The sequence below is a fragment of the Dipteris shenzhenensis genome, chromosome 15 (assembly GCF_047967505.1).
Source record: "Dipteris shenzhenensis isolate YYH24624 ecotype China chromosome 15, Dip_SZ_1.0, whole genome shotgun sequence".
In the NCBI taxonomy this organism is placed as follows: Eukaryota; Viridiplantae; Streptophyta; class Polypodiopsida; order Gleicheniales; family Dipteridaceae; genus Dipteris; species Dipteris shenzhenensis.
In genome coordinates, this window is record NC_141610.1 from 38,513,530 (window position 1) to 38,529,843 (window position 16,314).

Below are 16,314 nucleotides of genomic sequence, written 5' to 3' on the forward strand. Positions count from 1 at the left end.
TGTAGGCTTTCGAATCTTTAGTAAGTTTCAAACTCTTTTCCATGGGAGTGGCTGCAATCTTGCAATCTGCCATATGAAACTTCTTCAGGAGACTGTCAACATACTTGAGCTAACTCATGAATGTGCTATCTGAATCTCTCTAGAACTCAATTCCAAGACAATAGTGCATAAGTCCAAGATATTTCATGTCAAACTCTACAGATAAGTCTTGTTTCAGTTTTTTGATGAAGCTATCCTTGCTTCCTATCACAATCAGATCATCTATGTACAAAAGTGCAATAATAATGTAGAGAGTACGATCTGCATTGGACTTCATGTATCCTAGGTCAGCAAAATACTTGTCGATTCTATTGTACCAACTTCTGGGTGCTTGTTTTAAGCCGTAGAGACTTTTCTTGAGATGGCAAAACTTATTCTCCTTTCCTAGTTCAACATAACCTACTGGTTGTTGCATGTAGACTTCCTCATCTAGGTAACCATTGAGAAATGCATTCTTGACATCGAGCTGATACACATTCCATCTACTGAGTGTCGCTAGTGATATCAAGAACCGTATGGAATCCATCTCTGCTACTGGAGCATAAGTCTCATCATAGTCTTGACCATATTGTTGTGCAAATCCTTTTGCAACTAGTCTGGCTTTGTATCTATGAATATTGCCATCTAGATTGTACTTCACTTTGTACACCCATTTGTTTAATATGGCCTTCTTTCCTGGTGGAAGGTTGCATAATTCCCAAGTATTATTCTTATACAAAGCATCCATTTCTTCATTCATAGTAGTTTGCCATTCTGGCTTGTCTACTACGTCTTCGAAGTACACTGGCTCTTCTGTAGCCATGATGGTAGTCATAAGATCATAGATTGTGGTTTCCACTTGAATTGCTTTGCCTTTCTAAGCATATGTCAATCTGGCTAGAGGTCTGCATTCCCTAGTAGACCGTCTAAGCTGATGTGGCTCTGCTTGGGGTGCTAATGGCATTTCTTGCTCTTCTTCATCAACCTGTTATGTAGATGACTGTGAAGTCGATGCTTCTATTTCCTATGTAGGTGAGGTTTTCCATTCTGATTCCTCGTCAAAGATTACATCTCTAGAGATAATGACTTTGCGGTTGATGGGATCATGCAATTTGCATGCTTTGCTTTCTTCACTGAAGCCAACCATGATGCATTTGCATGACTTCGCATCCAATTTCCTGTGATGATCATCATGTATGTGAGCATATGCTATGCAACCAAATATGTGGAGATGCCCAATGTGTGGCTTGTGTCCAGTGAATGCTTCATAACGAGTCATACCCTGTATTGGTTCGGTAGGAAGCCGATTAAGCAAGTAGTTTGCTATAGCTATTGCTTCTGCCCAATACTAATTCGAAAGATGCTTTTCACTAAGCATTGCACTAGCACTGTCTGCTAAAGTCCCATTCTTCCTTTCAGCTCTTGCATTCTGCTGAGGAGTATCTGCACATGTGAATTATCTTCGAATGCCATGATTTCTGCAAAATTTCATGGATGTTGAAGACATGTATTCACCTCCTCTATCTGATCTCATGACCTTGATCTTTCTGCCTGTCTGGTTTTCTACCATGGCTTTGAATTCTTGAAATCTAGAAAACACTTCAAATTTCTCTTTCAGAAAGTAGACCCAATAATATATGCTGTAGTCATCGATGAAAGTCAAGTAGTAAAGTGAACCATTGATGCTGCGGGTCTGGGCATAGCCCCATACATTTGTATGTATCAAATCAAGAATACCTCATGCACGAGAGGTACTTCTAACAAAGTTGGTTCGCTTTTGTTTGCCAAAGTCACACGCTTTGCAAACTTTTCCAAGAACCTGTAGCTTCGGAATCCCAATTGCCATATTCTGATTCCTGAGATCTAACAAGTACTTGAAGTTGACATGACCATATCTCTTGTGCCATTTTGCAGATAGTGGAATCTATTGTGGTTGAGCTGGCAGGGCATGCTTATCTGGTACTATAGCTAGCATTCGGTATAAGCGTCCATCCTTGACACCTTTTGCTACTAGCTGACATCTTTTGGATTTATCTCTGATAGTGCATTCATCATTATCGAAGATGAATTTGTAATTGTGTTTTGTCATTTGATCTACGGACAAAAGACTCTTGCTGAGCTTCAGAACATAGAGCACATCTTTCACTAATCCTTTCGTACCAGTGAAATTGTTCATAGGGATAATGCTTGTCCCTTGAACTGGATTCAGTGTATTGTCTGCTATGTAGATGACATCTTTCTGTCCTTCTAATGTCTTCATTTCTGTGAACCATTCTTGATGATTTGTCATGTGAGATGATGCACCGTTGTTAATGTACCAAGGATCCTGTTCCACTTGGTTGACTTCATAGCTGAAATCCTCTTTGGGACTGAAATCAGTGTCTGAGTATGTCTGAGTACACTATATTAGTTTGATGCAATTCCTCGCTTGCAAGAAACATATTTCCATGTTCATTTGCAAAATGACTGTGACTAGAATGTCCACCACAATGATTTCCTCTGCCTCGGGAATTCCCTCGATTACTGTTGGATTGACTGCCTTGGTCGTACTGCTTCTTGTAGCAATCTCTTTCATAGTGTCCAAACTTATGACAGTAGTTGCACTGAATGTTCGACACATTGGTGGATGCATTCCCTCGTCCTTGGAATCTTCCTCGATTGGAATGATTTCCTCTTTGCTAATTCTAATGTTGCTGAGGATGATGTTGATGCTGATGTTGATGCTAACTTTGATTTTTTTGCTGATGATGACCACTTTTCTGATATGATCTACCTCTGCCTTTGCCTCTACCTCTACTTTTGTCTGAAGCTGTGTATGCTTGATCATTAAAATGACCTTTATGTGCTTGAATGGCCTGAGTCCTGAGTTCTTCACCAAGTAGAACTAACTGAAGTTCTTCCAGTGTCGAAATTTGCTGTTGGATGGCAATACTATGGACTAGATTTTCGTATCCCTCTCCTAGTCCATTTAGGATGACTTGAACCATTTTTGCAGGGTTCATAGTCTCTTCTGCTACTACAAGTTGATTGTTGTAGTCTTTTATGCGGAGTACATAAGCATGACCGGTTTCGCTGCTATTGCAGAAACTCTGGTTGATTTGGTGTCTCAAGTGAGAATCCTGGATGTGCTCTTGGACTCATAGAGAGCTGAGCATCTACTTGTGGCTGGATTGTCCAATGGTCTAGTTGTAGACCCGTCGACATACTCCCATTTGTCCTGAAGTACAAGAATGGTCTCCATTTGGTATTTCCATGTATCGTAATTGGAGTTGTCTAACTTAGCAGATGCCTCCAAATTGAGGTTGCTAGTCAACATGGTGCAAGAAATGTACTCAAAAGTGTCATGAAAATCTCTGTATGAATCAATTGCAAATACATTGACTATGCCAAGTGAAATCTCTAAACTGTCAATGAAGATAAAAGTGCAATATATAAAATCTAATATGTATTACAAGGCTTGTGGCAATGATGCCGAGAATAGCCAAGAGGCTTTACAAGGCTGAAATGATGTGCACAATGCCGTGAGATAGCCGAATAGGCTTTATAATGGTGGCATGTGTGTGTGAAATCAAATGCTATCTGCCCACTGAAACAATCTGCAATGCCTCTGTGCTCTCTGAAGTCTGCTCACTGAACTGATGAATGTAAGGTTTCAGGTAATGTAATGATGTGAAACCGTATGTGAGCGTATGGACTAGATACTAGTCGAGAATTTGGGGCAGGGCTTAGATTGGCAACTTGGGAAAATTCAAAGTGTCCCCTCTATGGCGATCTAGTCTTCTCTGATCTAGATCTATACCAACCATCGATCGATGAAAGAATAGCAAATAATTCCTTTTCTTTTTTTCTTTTTAAGTGCTGGGTCAGATGCGTCGATGTAGAGGCGAATGTGCGTGAAGGAAGTGGTTTTGACCTCGAGGCTAAAATGTGAGTGTAACTTGTGCCAAAATGTGTGCATGATGTGACGAGCATGTAGAGTACAAAAAAATGAGCAACTTTCCTTTTTGGAGCGCCCTCAAATTCTTCCTGGATCAAGAGATACGACTTGATCTAAGTGGAGGAGTGCAAATGGTGCTCAATGATGATGTGTCACTGTGGGTCACATGCAGTGTGATGTGGCGCCTAGCAAGAGGTGTGCCTGAGAAGCCCTGTGCTGAGGTGGTAGGAGTGGTCACATGAAGTGACTGTGGAGCACTATGTGTGCCTGCAGAGGTCAATGCTGACTGGACTATTGAGGTGGCACTGATGATGATGTCAGCAAATGACATGGCAAATGATGTGGCATAGGTGACATGGCTATGCTGACATGGTAGTTGATGTGGCTGTGATGACATGGCCAGATGATGTGGCTACCATCGTGGCAAATGATGTGGTAGATAATATAAGGGTGCTGACGTGGCAATCTCACGAGGCTGCTGATCTGGCAGTTGCTGAGGTATCAAATGAGATGATGCTATATGTGTCAAACTTCTAACCAAATGTGTGGTCAATCAAGGGATAAGGATAGCCCCTTATCTGCCACGTGTTGGAGATAGGGAGGGCAAAATCTTGTGAAGATTCTGATAGAATCAAAGAGATTTCGTCCTCTCGGGATTTTGTCAGAGTCATGTAGAGGCTATTGCTGCAGGGCGTTGAGTATCCCGTACTGTGCGCTGGACACTGGAGTCCTTACTGTTGTGGCATCGTGTTCGATTGCGGGCTATGAGCCTTGCGTCGCGATGGTGCTGTGAGATGCCAAGCTGGTATATGTTTCCACTACCTTAGAGGACGTGCGCGCAGTGGATCAGGAGCCCGTTCACGGTTGTTGCAGGGCTTTAGACTTGCAGTTGGAGGGCGTCATTGGACATTGCCTGTAGGAGACGGGCTGAGCTGCCAATGATGGAGAACAAATGTGAGTAACTATACACTAGATTTAGTTGAAAATGTAGAATAAATACAAACCCATTTAGGGTTAGGGCATCTAACCCTTTCCTTTATAGAACTCTATTGGGTTAGTGCTATGCACATATGATCACATGATGTTGAGCATGAACTCTTAACACCTTCCCTCAAGATCAACATCATGAACTAGGCCTTCCCTCAAGATGATAATTATGGGGAATCGAAGGACTAAACATTACATTCCATCACACCCCTTTAATGGGAATGTCCTTCTTCTGCATCAAACCAAGAGCTAGTCGGTGTTTCTCAAAAATCTCTTTACCGAGTGGTTTGGTAAAGATGTCTACAATATTATCTTTGCTATCAAAATGCTGCTATGTGATGTCACCAAGTAACACTCTTTCTCTGATAAAATGCTCTCTAACATCAATGTGCTTTGTCCTCGAGTGCTATACTAGATTCTTGGCCAATGCTTGAGTCGATTGATTATCACAGTATATTGTTGTTGGCTTTGACTCATCAAAGTAATATGTTTCTGACAATAGTCTTCCGAGCCATATAGCCTCACATGCACCTGTAGTGAGTGCTCTATATTCTACTTCAGTTGAAGACAAAGAATCAGTTGGTTGTTTGTTTGACAACCATGATATAGTACCATGATATAGTACCTTGACCAAGGAAAAATGCATATCCCTGTGTCAATCTCCTGGTCTCATCATCTCTAGCATAGTCATTGTCGCACAGTATCCCATGCAACCATGGATGACTTCCTCTGTATTCTATTCCAAACTGTCTTGTACCTCTAATGTACCTCAAGAGTCTCTTGGCTGCATTCCAATGAGACTATTTTGGATTTGCCATAAACTGTGCTAGTGAGCTTACTGCATAACAAATATCTGGCCGTGTGATAGTCAAATATATAAGAGATCAGATGAGCTACCTATAGTACCTATCATTGATTGTAGGAATTTCTGAATCTTTAGTAAGTTTCAAACTCTGTTCCATGGGAGTGGCTGCAATCTTGCAATCTACCATATGAAACTTCTTCAAGAGGCTGTCAACATACTTGAGTTGACTCATGAATGTGCTATCTGAATCTCTCCAGAACTCAATTCCAAGACAATAGTGCATAAGTCCAAGATCTTTCATGTTGAACTCTATGGATAAATCTTGTTTTAGGATTCTGATGAAGCTATCCTTGCTTCCTATCACAATCAGATCGTCTACATACAAAAGTGCAATAGTAATGCCTCCCCCTTGAATTCTGTAGTAGAGAGTATGATATGCATTGGATTTCATGTATCCCAGATCAGCAAAATACTTGTTGATTCTCTTGTACCAATTTTTTGGGTGCTTGCTTTAATCCATAGAGACTCTTCTTGAGATGGCAAACCTTATTCTCCTTTCCTAGTTCAACATAACCTACTGGTTGTTGCATGTAGACTTCCTCATCTAGATAACCATTGAGAAATGCATTCTTGACATCGAGCTGATACACATTCCATCTGCTGAGTATCGCTACTGATATCAAGAACCGTATGGAATCCATCTTTGCTACTAGAGCATAAGTCTCATCATAATCTTGACCATATTGCCATGCAAATCCTTTTGCAACTAGTCTGGCTTTATATATTTGAATACTTCCATCTGGATTGTACTTCACTTTGTATACCCATTTGCTTGCTATGGCCTTCTTTCCTAGTGAAAGGTCGCATAATTCCCAAGTATAATTCTTATTTAAAGCATCCATTTCTTCATTCATATCAGTTTGCCATTCTGGCTTGTCTACTGTCTATTCGAAGTACAGTGGCTCCTCTGTAGCCATGATGGTAGTCATAAGACCATAGTTGGTGGTTTCAACCTGAATTGCTTTGCCTTTTTGAGCATATGTCAATCTGGCTGGTGGTCTGCTTTCCCTAGTGGACCACCTGAGCTGTTGTGGCTCTGCTTGGGGTGTTGCTGGCAATTCTTACTCTTCTTCATCAACTTGTTCTGAAGATGACTATGAAGTCAATGCTTCTATCTCCTGTGTGTTTGAGGTTTTCCATTCTGATTCCTCATCAAAGATTATATTTCTAGAGATAATGACCTTGTGGTTGATGGGATCATACAATTTGTATGCTTTGCTTTCTTCACTATAGCCAAGCATGATGCATTTGTGTGACTTTGCATCCAATTTCTTGTGATGATCATCATGTATGTGGGCATATGCTATGTAACCAAATATGCAGAGATTCCCAATGTGTGGCTTGTATCCAGTGAATGCTTCATAAGGAGTCATACCCTGTATCAGTTCGATCGGAAGCCAATTAAGCAAGTAGTTCACATTGGCTATTCCTTCTACCCAATACTGATTCGGAATATGCTTTTCACTAAACATTGCTCTAGCACTATCTGCTAAAGTCCCATTCTTCCTTTTAACTCCACCGAATCTTGCAAATAGTTGCATGTAGAATCAAGAGTGCTGGCATAGTCTGCGTCTCATGGCGCAGCCTTGCAGTGGCACATTCAAATTGAACTCTTCGTTGCTCCACCGAATCCTACAAAGGGCTACATGTAGAATTAAGACATGTAAAGCCAAAACCAATCAAATGCAAACCAATGACAAAATGCAATGTGGACACATAGAAATGTGACATGCAAGTCTCCATAAATCATTTTCATAACAATTCTTTTTCAAAAAAACAACATGCTAATTTTACAGTCCAGACAGATCGTCAATCTTTGCGCTACTTTCTGACACAATCTAAGCTGTCCGAGAAGCACATAAGGTGGGCAAAATTCTTGTCAATGTTTCATTTTCAGATTGTTCATGTTGAAGGCAAGAAGAATGTGGTTGCATATGCTTTGTCCAGGAAGCCACAAGTTTTAGCTGTGACAATTGCTAATCACAATGAGTTGGATGTAATGAAGAATTACTATGCGGAAGATGAGCAATTTGCTGAAATATATGACCAGCTTAATAATGGACAAAGGCACAAGATAACAAATCATTCATAAGGCCTGCCCGAGATCCAAATAGTGGAAGAGGCGGTGATGATGAATTGATAGCGATGAGGGAGAGAGAGAGAGAGAGAGAGGGAGGGGAGGGGCTAAAATAGCATGTGGATCAATATTTTTGAAAATAAAAATTGGCTATTTTCCCTTGGCCTTCACTTAAGACCTACCTACGTGGGCGAGCATGAGAGAGAGGCATGTATTTCTTGTGTGCGTGACACGTGGTCTCAAACAATGAGTGCGTGACACGTGGATTGGCAAACGGAAAACCGTTAATAAGCGGTGAAGGGAGAAAGGCAAGGTTAACTGCATGAAAAGGCACGTCCACCATGCAACGACGTTCCACACACCCTCACTTGTCCTGCCATGAGCTTCTCTTGATCGCCATTCCATTCTACATGCAGTATTCGCAGTTCTCCTGGCGTTTTCCCGCCTCAGATGTTTGCCAAAAAGCTTCTCATCTGCTTAAGAATCCGCAGGGGTTTCACCGCACAATGGTAGATTTCTTTTCTTGCACCCCTTTTCACGTGAGAGTTTTTTGCCTTCTCTTAGCCTCCAACCACAGCGTACACATCGCATAATATGAAAAAAATTTATATACAGCTCTGGCTTGCTCCACTGCTACAATAGCAAGGAATACGAAACCGGAACGGAGCTTCCTCGTCCTCTAATTCCATCGGCGTTCTTATATAATATCTGACTTTGTTTGCTGTATTCCGAGGGGCCAGCAAGTGCCTTCTGGGGCGAACCATCTCCCGATGTATACTGTTGAGAAGGAAGAAAGAGGTCCAATATCTACAGATGCGCAGCGATGTTGCGGAACTTCTCCGTCTGGGACACGAGGAGAAAGCTTTAGCCAGGGTAAAAAGCTTTTCGCAGCATTGAATTCATTTCCTTTTCATTCAGCACTGTATGGCAGTCAGGGCTTACTACGTGCATCCCAATTGTATGTGGTGCTCGCGTTTTCAGGTCATCTTCGCTTTGAAAGAAAAGAATATGCTGACTGCTTACGATTTAATACAAGGATACTGTGAGCATATAATTCGCCGGCTACCCATTCTTAAAGGAGAAAGGTAAGTGCAGACTGTTTGGGTAATTTTTGACAATGCAGTATCCAAAAACGTGCAAAGATTCCATGTCGTTCACTTTGGTTTGTCTGAACAGTGTGAATATACATTGCTAAGAGAAAGCCAATGTGGTTAGTATTTTTCCATTGCAGGACGTGCCCCAACGAATTGAAAGAAGCAGTCGCAGGTCTGGTGTACGCCGCACACAGGTGCGGTGAGCTGTCCGAATTGCACAAGCTGGAGCTACTTTTCATAGACAGGTTTGGCAAAGACTTTGCAGATGCGGTGACAGAAATACGGGCGGACTGTGGTCTAGGCGGGCAGGTGCCGTGCCGACTCCATAGGGACTCCATGCACGACACAAGCACTCTGTCCTTCCAACGAGTTGATCTAATTCAGCATCTCTCATGACTATATAACAGCTTTTTCACGCTTTCTCCAAACTGGATCCAGACGAGGTAAGGATCAAGATAATGCTGGACATAGCCTCTGACTACGACATAAATTGGAAGCCACAAAAAAAGGAAACATTGGTAAGCACTTGTAAATTTTTGCTGAAAACGCTTCATCATAATCCTCTGTGCTCTAAGTCGTTGGTCATTGGGCAGCAAATGGCAAGCAAATTACATGAAGATTGCACAGTGCAACATTCACAAAAGGCCTCGTCGCCCTCGCCCTTGCCTTCGTCAAAACCTTCCTCTCAAAGTGAAGGAATGAAAGTAGCAAGTGCCAATGAGACACTAACAAAACTTGAAGCGTCTAAACCCCCACAGTTTGTGAGCAAATACGACACTGATCTTAAGAGGAAAAGCATGCCACAGTACAATGATTCCACAAGTGCAATGCAAGCAGCCATCGAGCATGCTTCTAGGGCAGCTATTGCAGCACGAGCAGCTCTTGATCTTGCAAAGACTAAGGGTGCGCCAAACAATGACGAAGGTTCATCAAATTCCAAATTTACATCTCAAAGACATTCAAGAATTCCGCCTGACTATGAATCCCTGAAGGAACGATTTGGAGCCTCAAAGATACAAATCTAAGGAAACAAGAGAGCATGAATGCTCGAGCACAGTACCTCCTAGCTCATTGGCACATATACAAAAATTTGTCTTTGTATGTGTTGCTAGAGTTAATTTAATCAAGATAAGAATGCTACCTATTGGGTGTTGGGTGGATTTATTTTGTTTTAAAGTATAGGATCTAGGATGGTAATTCATGAGCTATGTACACAAAGTCAAGTAGGCCTCCGTTGTGCCTATATGCCTAAGTAGATTTTATGAATGAGCAATCGTTTGTAACAACTTTCAATGCTCTTGCAATCAAAATATTGTTCGAGTATTTCCAAGAATATAATACCAAGTATATATGATGCCGTGCCAGGAGGCACCCACGATGAACTTTATTCAGGCATTCGTATTAACAGGAACGGGAGTGGAGGGCTGAAAGTCCATTTAACCTAATGTTGATGGCAAAAGATTAAGGCGGTGGTGGCAGTTCCAGAACGTTCGTTCTAGAACCTTTGTTCTAGAAGCTTCAAGGCTCTTGAGCGGCTATAAAGAGGGGGTGGAGAGGGGAAGGGAGAGGAGAGTGAGGAGAGAGGCGGGGAGGAGGAAGAGAGGGGGAGGGACCAAGAAAGGATCAAAGGAGTGGAAAGAAGGAATCAGAGGGGCGATGAGGGAGTCAGTGAGGCCGGAGAGAGGCAGTGAGGTAGATCAATCGATAGGAGAGTAGATTAAGCGAGGAAGGAGAGAGGCGGTGAGGTAGATTAATCGAGTAGGACCTTATATTAATTGGGAACGAATGGGAGTACGCAGAAAAATTAATGAATTTTGTAACAGTATTCATATTTTAGTATGAAAGTATCGGTATCTATAAATGTAACAATATTTGTATCAGTAACAATATTCGTATCAGTATCTATATCTGTAATAGTAGATTCGGTATTTGCATCTGTAACAGTAACTGCAATAGTATTAACATGTGCATATACGTACTCATTGAATTATGAAGGGACCAAGATGCCATCATTAGAGAAAATCCAAGGATCACGTTTACAAATGGCAGTAAGGAAATTCCACAAGCCATCAAAAATAGATGAAAATTGAATTTGTTGAGGTGTGACTTACCAACTTTGTAGCTGCAAACAATAGTGTCAAAGATAGAAGCAAGATCTTCAACTCTTCCCTCTATCTAAGATGATTTTAGGGAGATTTATAATGACTAGTCATCTATGATCACTATGCTAAAAAACAAAGAAGAACAAGCATGGAGACCCAGAAAAATTTGGATCAAAGCGCATATCTAATTTTAGGTGCTAAGATTTGTTTTACAAAAAGCAAGAAGAAGAATACATGTGGGAAATTAACAAAGGGACGATCAAATATCCACTAAAGTACTCCCTCCTATGGAGGTAATGCTAATAAAGTGGAAAATGAGATGTGTTTGTTAGAAAACTTATTCATGAATTTAGGCACCCAAATATTGTAGATAAAGTACACTCCTAACCATAGTTCATTCCTTTACAAATGGGGGGATGGGCTTGTCTCATGGAAACAGCACTAAGTTTTTTTTTTTTTGCAAAAAGAGACTTCTATTAAGTATTAAAGAAAACCGTTAGAGCAAGCTCCATACGAGATACACCATGCAATGCATGAAAAGCTCAAGAGCCAAAAAGAAAGGATTGGGGCTGATAGTGCCATCTCAACTCGGTAAAACCTCGAAGAAAAAGGAAGAACTCCTCCAAACTTAAAGAAATACAGTCCTCCTAGAAGAGGCTGCCCATGAAGGGCCCTGCATGCTAGCCCATATGGCTATCAAAGTGTGAACTATGTCAGTCCAAATACCCGTGAACACCTGTGATAGGTGTATCTGGGTGCCATCCAAGGCCTCTGTACATCTGGCTCTCCAAATGTGCCAAGAGGAAATGCTAGCCAAAATCTCCCAAGAGGTGTCCACTGAAGCATGAGAAGCTCTAAAGGGAGTAAGTGGTACATCTTGAAGAGAGCAGGGCTCTATCACCTACTGGTGGACCGAGAGTGCCCAAGAAGAAGGCTCACCCTCATAAAACACATGGGTCCCAATAAGGGATAACCATGCAACCGAGCCCCAAGTCATGAAGAAAGGGGAAGTATGAAAAATGCTATGTATCCGAGCAACCCCTTTCCAAATAGTCCTCGCCTAATTACAGTCCCACAGGCAATGTCGCACTGACTCCTCTGTAGAATGACAGTGAGGGCAAGTGGGATCAACCCCGAATCGTGATTACCACAGGTTCATCCCTCCATGAATAGAAAGCCAAAAGAAAAGAGTGATCTTTCTATTTCTGAGGGATTTCCAGAGCCTCCTCCAGAAATTCCTACGCAAATCTGCAATGATGATGAAGATGTCCCAATGGGGGGGCTCTGGAGGGAATCCAACCCCTACTTCTCAGCTGAAATCTCCTAGCATTACCAACCATGAAACGAAAGAAGGGAATCCCCATCTCTCAGTTCCCATGATCTATCCACTCCCACTCTCCTGGGTCCCACTGCAAGCACCTGATAGATGCACCTCCATATAACCACAATCTCCAAGATCCCAAGGCCAAGAGCAGAGGGTCGGGGTCTAAGTACCACTGCAAGCCCGCTCCATGGTCCACAAAACCAGCAATCTTGACAGGCTAAAAGGCAACCTCTAGAAGAATATCATCCGTGGATCTAGAGAGTATACCTCCATCGGGCCCAATGTCAAAGACCAGTGCATCTTCCCCGAGACCTCGAAGAGCGATCACCTATAGAGGAACTGCTGTTCTCGAAAAAGCTCCCATCCAAGTGGTGGAAGTAATAGGCATCTCAACTGTCCATTCCACTAGGATGGTTGCATCTATCTGTTGAATCCTGCATGCTACCCCGACTCACAAACTGTAGTCTCTGATCCTCAGGTAGCCTGATAAATGCCTTCCAAGTTCCTACTGTATAGGCAGGGCCTCTCTCCCATCTAGACCACTGCATGTAATGGGAAGTGCCCAGTGATATGCCATGCTCATCAAGTATACTATCGTTCCAAATGATCAGCTGCCTATCAATCTCTTCAAGGGTAGAGTGTGGAACCCTTCGAAGAGTGTTCCTGAAGCTCTCCCAAGCTTTCAGGATGGCAGTCATGAGAGGAGAGGCAGGAGATCTGAGAGGGGCAGAAGTAACAATCCAGCATAGCACTAAGTATTTGAGCTAGATGCCTCGAAGAAAATTAATCTTGTAGTATTTATCTTGATATGTTATGGGCAGAATTCTTTGCTAACATCAACTACCTCTTTGCTTGTAGCACTAAGTATTTGAGCTAGATGCCTTGGAGAAAATTGATCTTGCAGTATTTATCTTGATATGTTATGGGCAAACTTCTTTCCTAACATCAACTACCTCTTTGCTTGCATCGACTCTCTCTCTCTCTCTCTCTCTCTCTCTCTCTCTCTCTCTCTCTCTCTCCTCTCTCTCTCTCCCCCCCCCCCTCTCTCTCTCTCTCTCTCTCTCTCTCTCTCTCTCTCCCTCCCTCCCTCCTCTCTCTCTCTCTCTCTCTCTCTCTCTCTCTCTCTTTCTCCCCTCCACTTCCCTCTCCCTCCTCACTCCCTCCCTCTCCCCCTCCCTCCCTCCCTCTCTCTCCCTCTCTTTCTCTCTCTCTCTCTCTCTCTCTCTCTCTCTCTCTCTCTCTCTCTCTCTCTCTCTCTCTAAAGATCCTTATGTGATTCTAACAATCCAAAGAACCAAAAAAATAATTCACTAAATTGAGTGATATCATATTAACTGATAAATATTATCATATTACAAAATATTATTACAATAACTAATATAATGTAAATATAAAAATCTATAATCTTCACAAGATTGATCACATGTTATGCTAGCACATACATTGAAATTGAGAGATATCAAGCAAAAGTGTAAGTAATGATGATATATGCCTCTAAGAGTGAATTATATATTAGATAATCATCACATCGAGATATGAAGTAGAGACATATTTTGTGATTTTATTATTTTATATGCCATGAATAGAAAATTGATCTTTTAACCTTATCCAAGCTCCCAACACGTGCTTCATTAGATAAATACAAACATCAGGATTCATGGGTCACATGAATGAAGGTTCGGAGTCCTTGTTTGCTCTTCGCTCATTTCTTTCGATTCATTAATACGAGAGGTGTAGAAACGCCCCTATCGACGACTCCTCATTGAATTAGTGAGATGTCACACTTCCATTAGCCTTCTCATTTCAATTTCAATCCTAAAATATATAGCTTGTACTTGAGTTGTACACTCGTAGAATTTAAAAATAGAAGAAATTAAGAAGAATAGAATATTGGAATGGAAGATAAGAGAGCAATAGTAACAACAACATAATATAGTGATGGAGATAAGAGAGTAATATGAGAACAATTTTGACCTTGATTTGCATGTCATCTTTATTACTCTAGCACAAGGGTGACATTCAATTAATGCTCATCAGATTGTAGTTCAATTTGTTGTGACGAGATAATACATTATCTACTTCTCGACATCTCTTTGACCTTACAATGTGCTTCTAGAATATGTGTGTGTTTGATGGGTATAATTCAATAGATGTAATGAGAGTGAGATACTTGTTCTTTCAGATTTTGATGAGAATTTGATATCATTTTCGTGGTTGAGCATGCATATTTTCACATTTCTTACCATGCACCATGCATAAGGGCTAAAAATATGCATCAATGTGCATCTAGCATATGTGTATGTGTCCAATGAGTATAATACTTTTCACACGCCTTAACGAGAGTAATGTCCCTTTTCTTGCAAATTATTTTGTGGATTAGCTATCATTTGCATGGTTAAGCATTCACACTTTACAATTCTTACCATGCATCGTGCATGAGTGTTAAAAAATATTACGCATCCGTGTGCTTCTAGCATATTGTGTTTGTCTTATGGGTATGATACTTTGTGTAAGACTTAATGATACTAAGATATATTCTTAAAATTTTCTATGTATACCGGAATCCCTTTCATGGTTGGGCATGTGTATTCTGACGATTCTTGCCATGCATCATGCATGAGTCATAAAAATATGTATCAGTGTACTTCTAATATATGTGTGTGTGTCCAATGGATATGGTAAATTTTGAAGCTCTTAAATAGTGTAATATCCTTTTATTTTCAAAGTTAGATGTGGATTGGGTATCATTTAATGGTCAAGGTTTCATGTTTTCACATTTCTTATCATACATCATGCATGAGTGATAAAAATATGCATCGACGAGCTTCTAGAATATGTATGTGTTTGATGGGTATGAGAAATTGCATAGGATTTAATGAGAGTAATATCCTTGTGCTTTAAAAGTATGATGTGGATTGGATATCATTTGCATGGTTGGGCATGCATTATTTTATATTTATTACCATGCATCATATGAGTGTTAAAAAATATATGCATTAGTGTGCTTCTTAGCATATGTGTAAGTGTCTAATGGGTGTGACCCCTTGCACAATATACAACATGATAGCAAGATCCTTTTTCTTGCAAAGTTGGATATGGATCAGGAATCTTTTGCATGTATGAGCATGCCTATGCCCACCATTCTTACCATGCATCATGCATGAGTGTTAAAAATATGCATCGGTGTGCTTCTAGCATATGTATTTGTCTGATGGTTATGATAACTTGCATAGGCCTTAACGAGAGAAAGACCCTTTTTCTTGAAAATTTTGATGTGGATCGGATATTATTTGCATGACTTGGTTGCATATTCCCACAATTCTCACCATGCATTGTGCATGAGCGTTAAGGGATGAATCGTTGTGCTTCTAGCATATTTGTGTGTGTTTGATGCATATGATACTTTTTATAGACTTGATGAAAGTAAGATCCCTCTTCTTGAAAATATGCATGGTTGGGCATGCATATTTCCACAAATTTTTCCATGCATTGCGCATGAAATTGTTACAAATATGATTCTAGCATATTGTGTGTGTTCGATGGGTATGATACTTTACATGGTCCATAAATATAGTAATACCTTGGTGCTTTTAAATTTTTATGTGGATTGGGTAGCATTAGTTTTTACAAAAGTTTTTGATGCATCATGCATGAGTGTTACAAATATTGCATCAATATGCTTCTAGCATAAGTGTGGGGTTCAATGGGTATGATGGGTTCAATGGGTATGATACAATGCCTATCCTTGTTCTTGCAAGGTTCTATGTAGATTGGATATCATTTACATGGATGATGAGAGTGCTCTCAACGGAAGCAAGAACGGAAGGAGAGGAGAGAGAGAGACAGAGAGCCACACAAGTTTGGTGGGTACAGAACCACCCTAATCTTCTTTTTCATTCATTTATATATG

The 16,314-nt window shown here is 40.9% G+C and overlaps 1 protein-coding gene across 1 annotated transcript; it reads left to right on the forward strand.

The window, feature by feature from the left end:
- Positions 1–8,697: 8,697 nt before the first annotated feature.
- LOC147893778 (uncharacterized) lies at positions 8,698–10,003 on the forward strand. The gene is made up of 4 exons (XM_087386356.1): positions 8,698–8,757; positions 8,866–8,969; positions 9,116–9,287; positions 9,386–10,003. The coding sequence occupies exons 1-4, from the start codon at positions 8,698–8,700 to the stop codon at positions 10,001–10,003; spliced, it is 954 nt and encodes a 317-aa protein (XP_087242482.1).
- The last annotated feature ends 6,311 nt before the right edge of the window (positions 10,004–16,314 follow it).

What these genes read in the sequence shown, in the direction of transcription:
- LOC147893778 (XM_087386356.1), top strand. Translation starts at nt 8,698, where the DNA reads ATGCGCAGCGATGTTGCGGAACTTCTCCGTCTGGGACACGAGGAGAAA. An exon ending in AGGAGAAAGCTTTAGCCAGG is followed by an intron (nt 8,758 to 8,865) that starts GTAAAAAGCTTT and finishes TCGCGTTTTCAG; the next exon opens with GTCATCTTCGCTTTGAAAGA. An exon ending in CCCATTCTTAAAGGAGAAAG is followed by an intron (nt 8,970 to 9,115) that starts GTAAGTGCAGAC and finishes TTTCCATTGCAG; the next exon opens with GACGTGCCCCAACGAATTGA.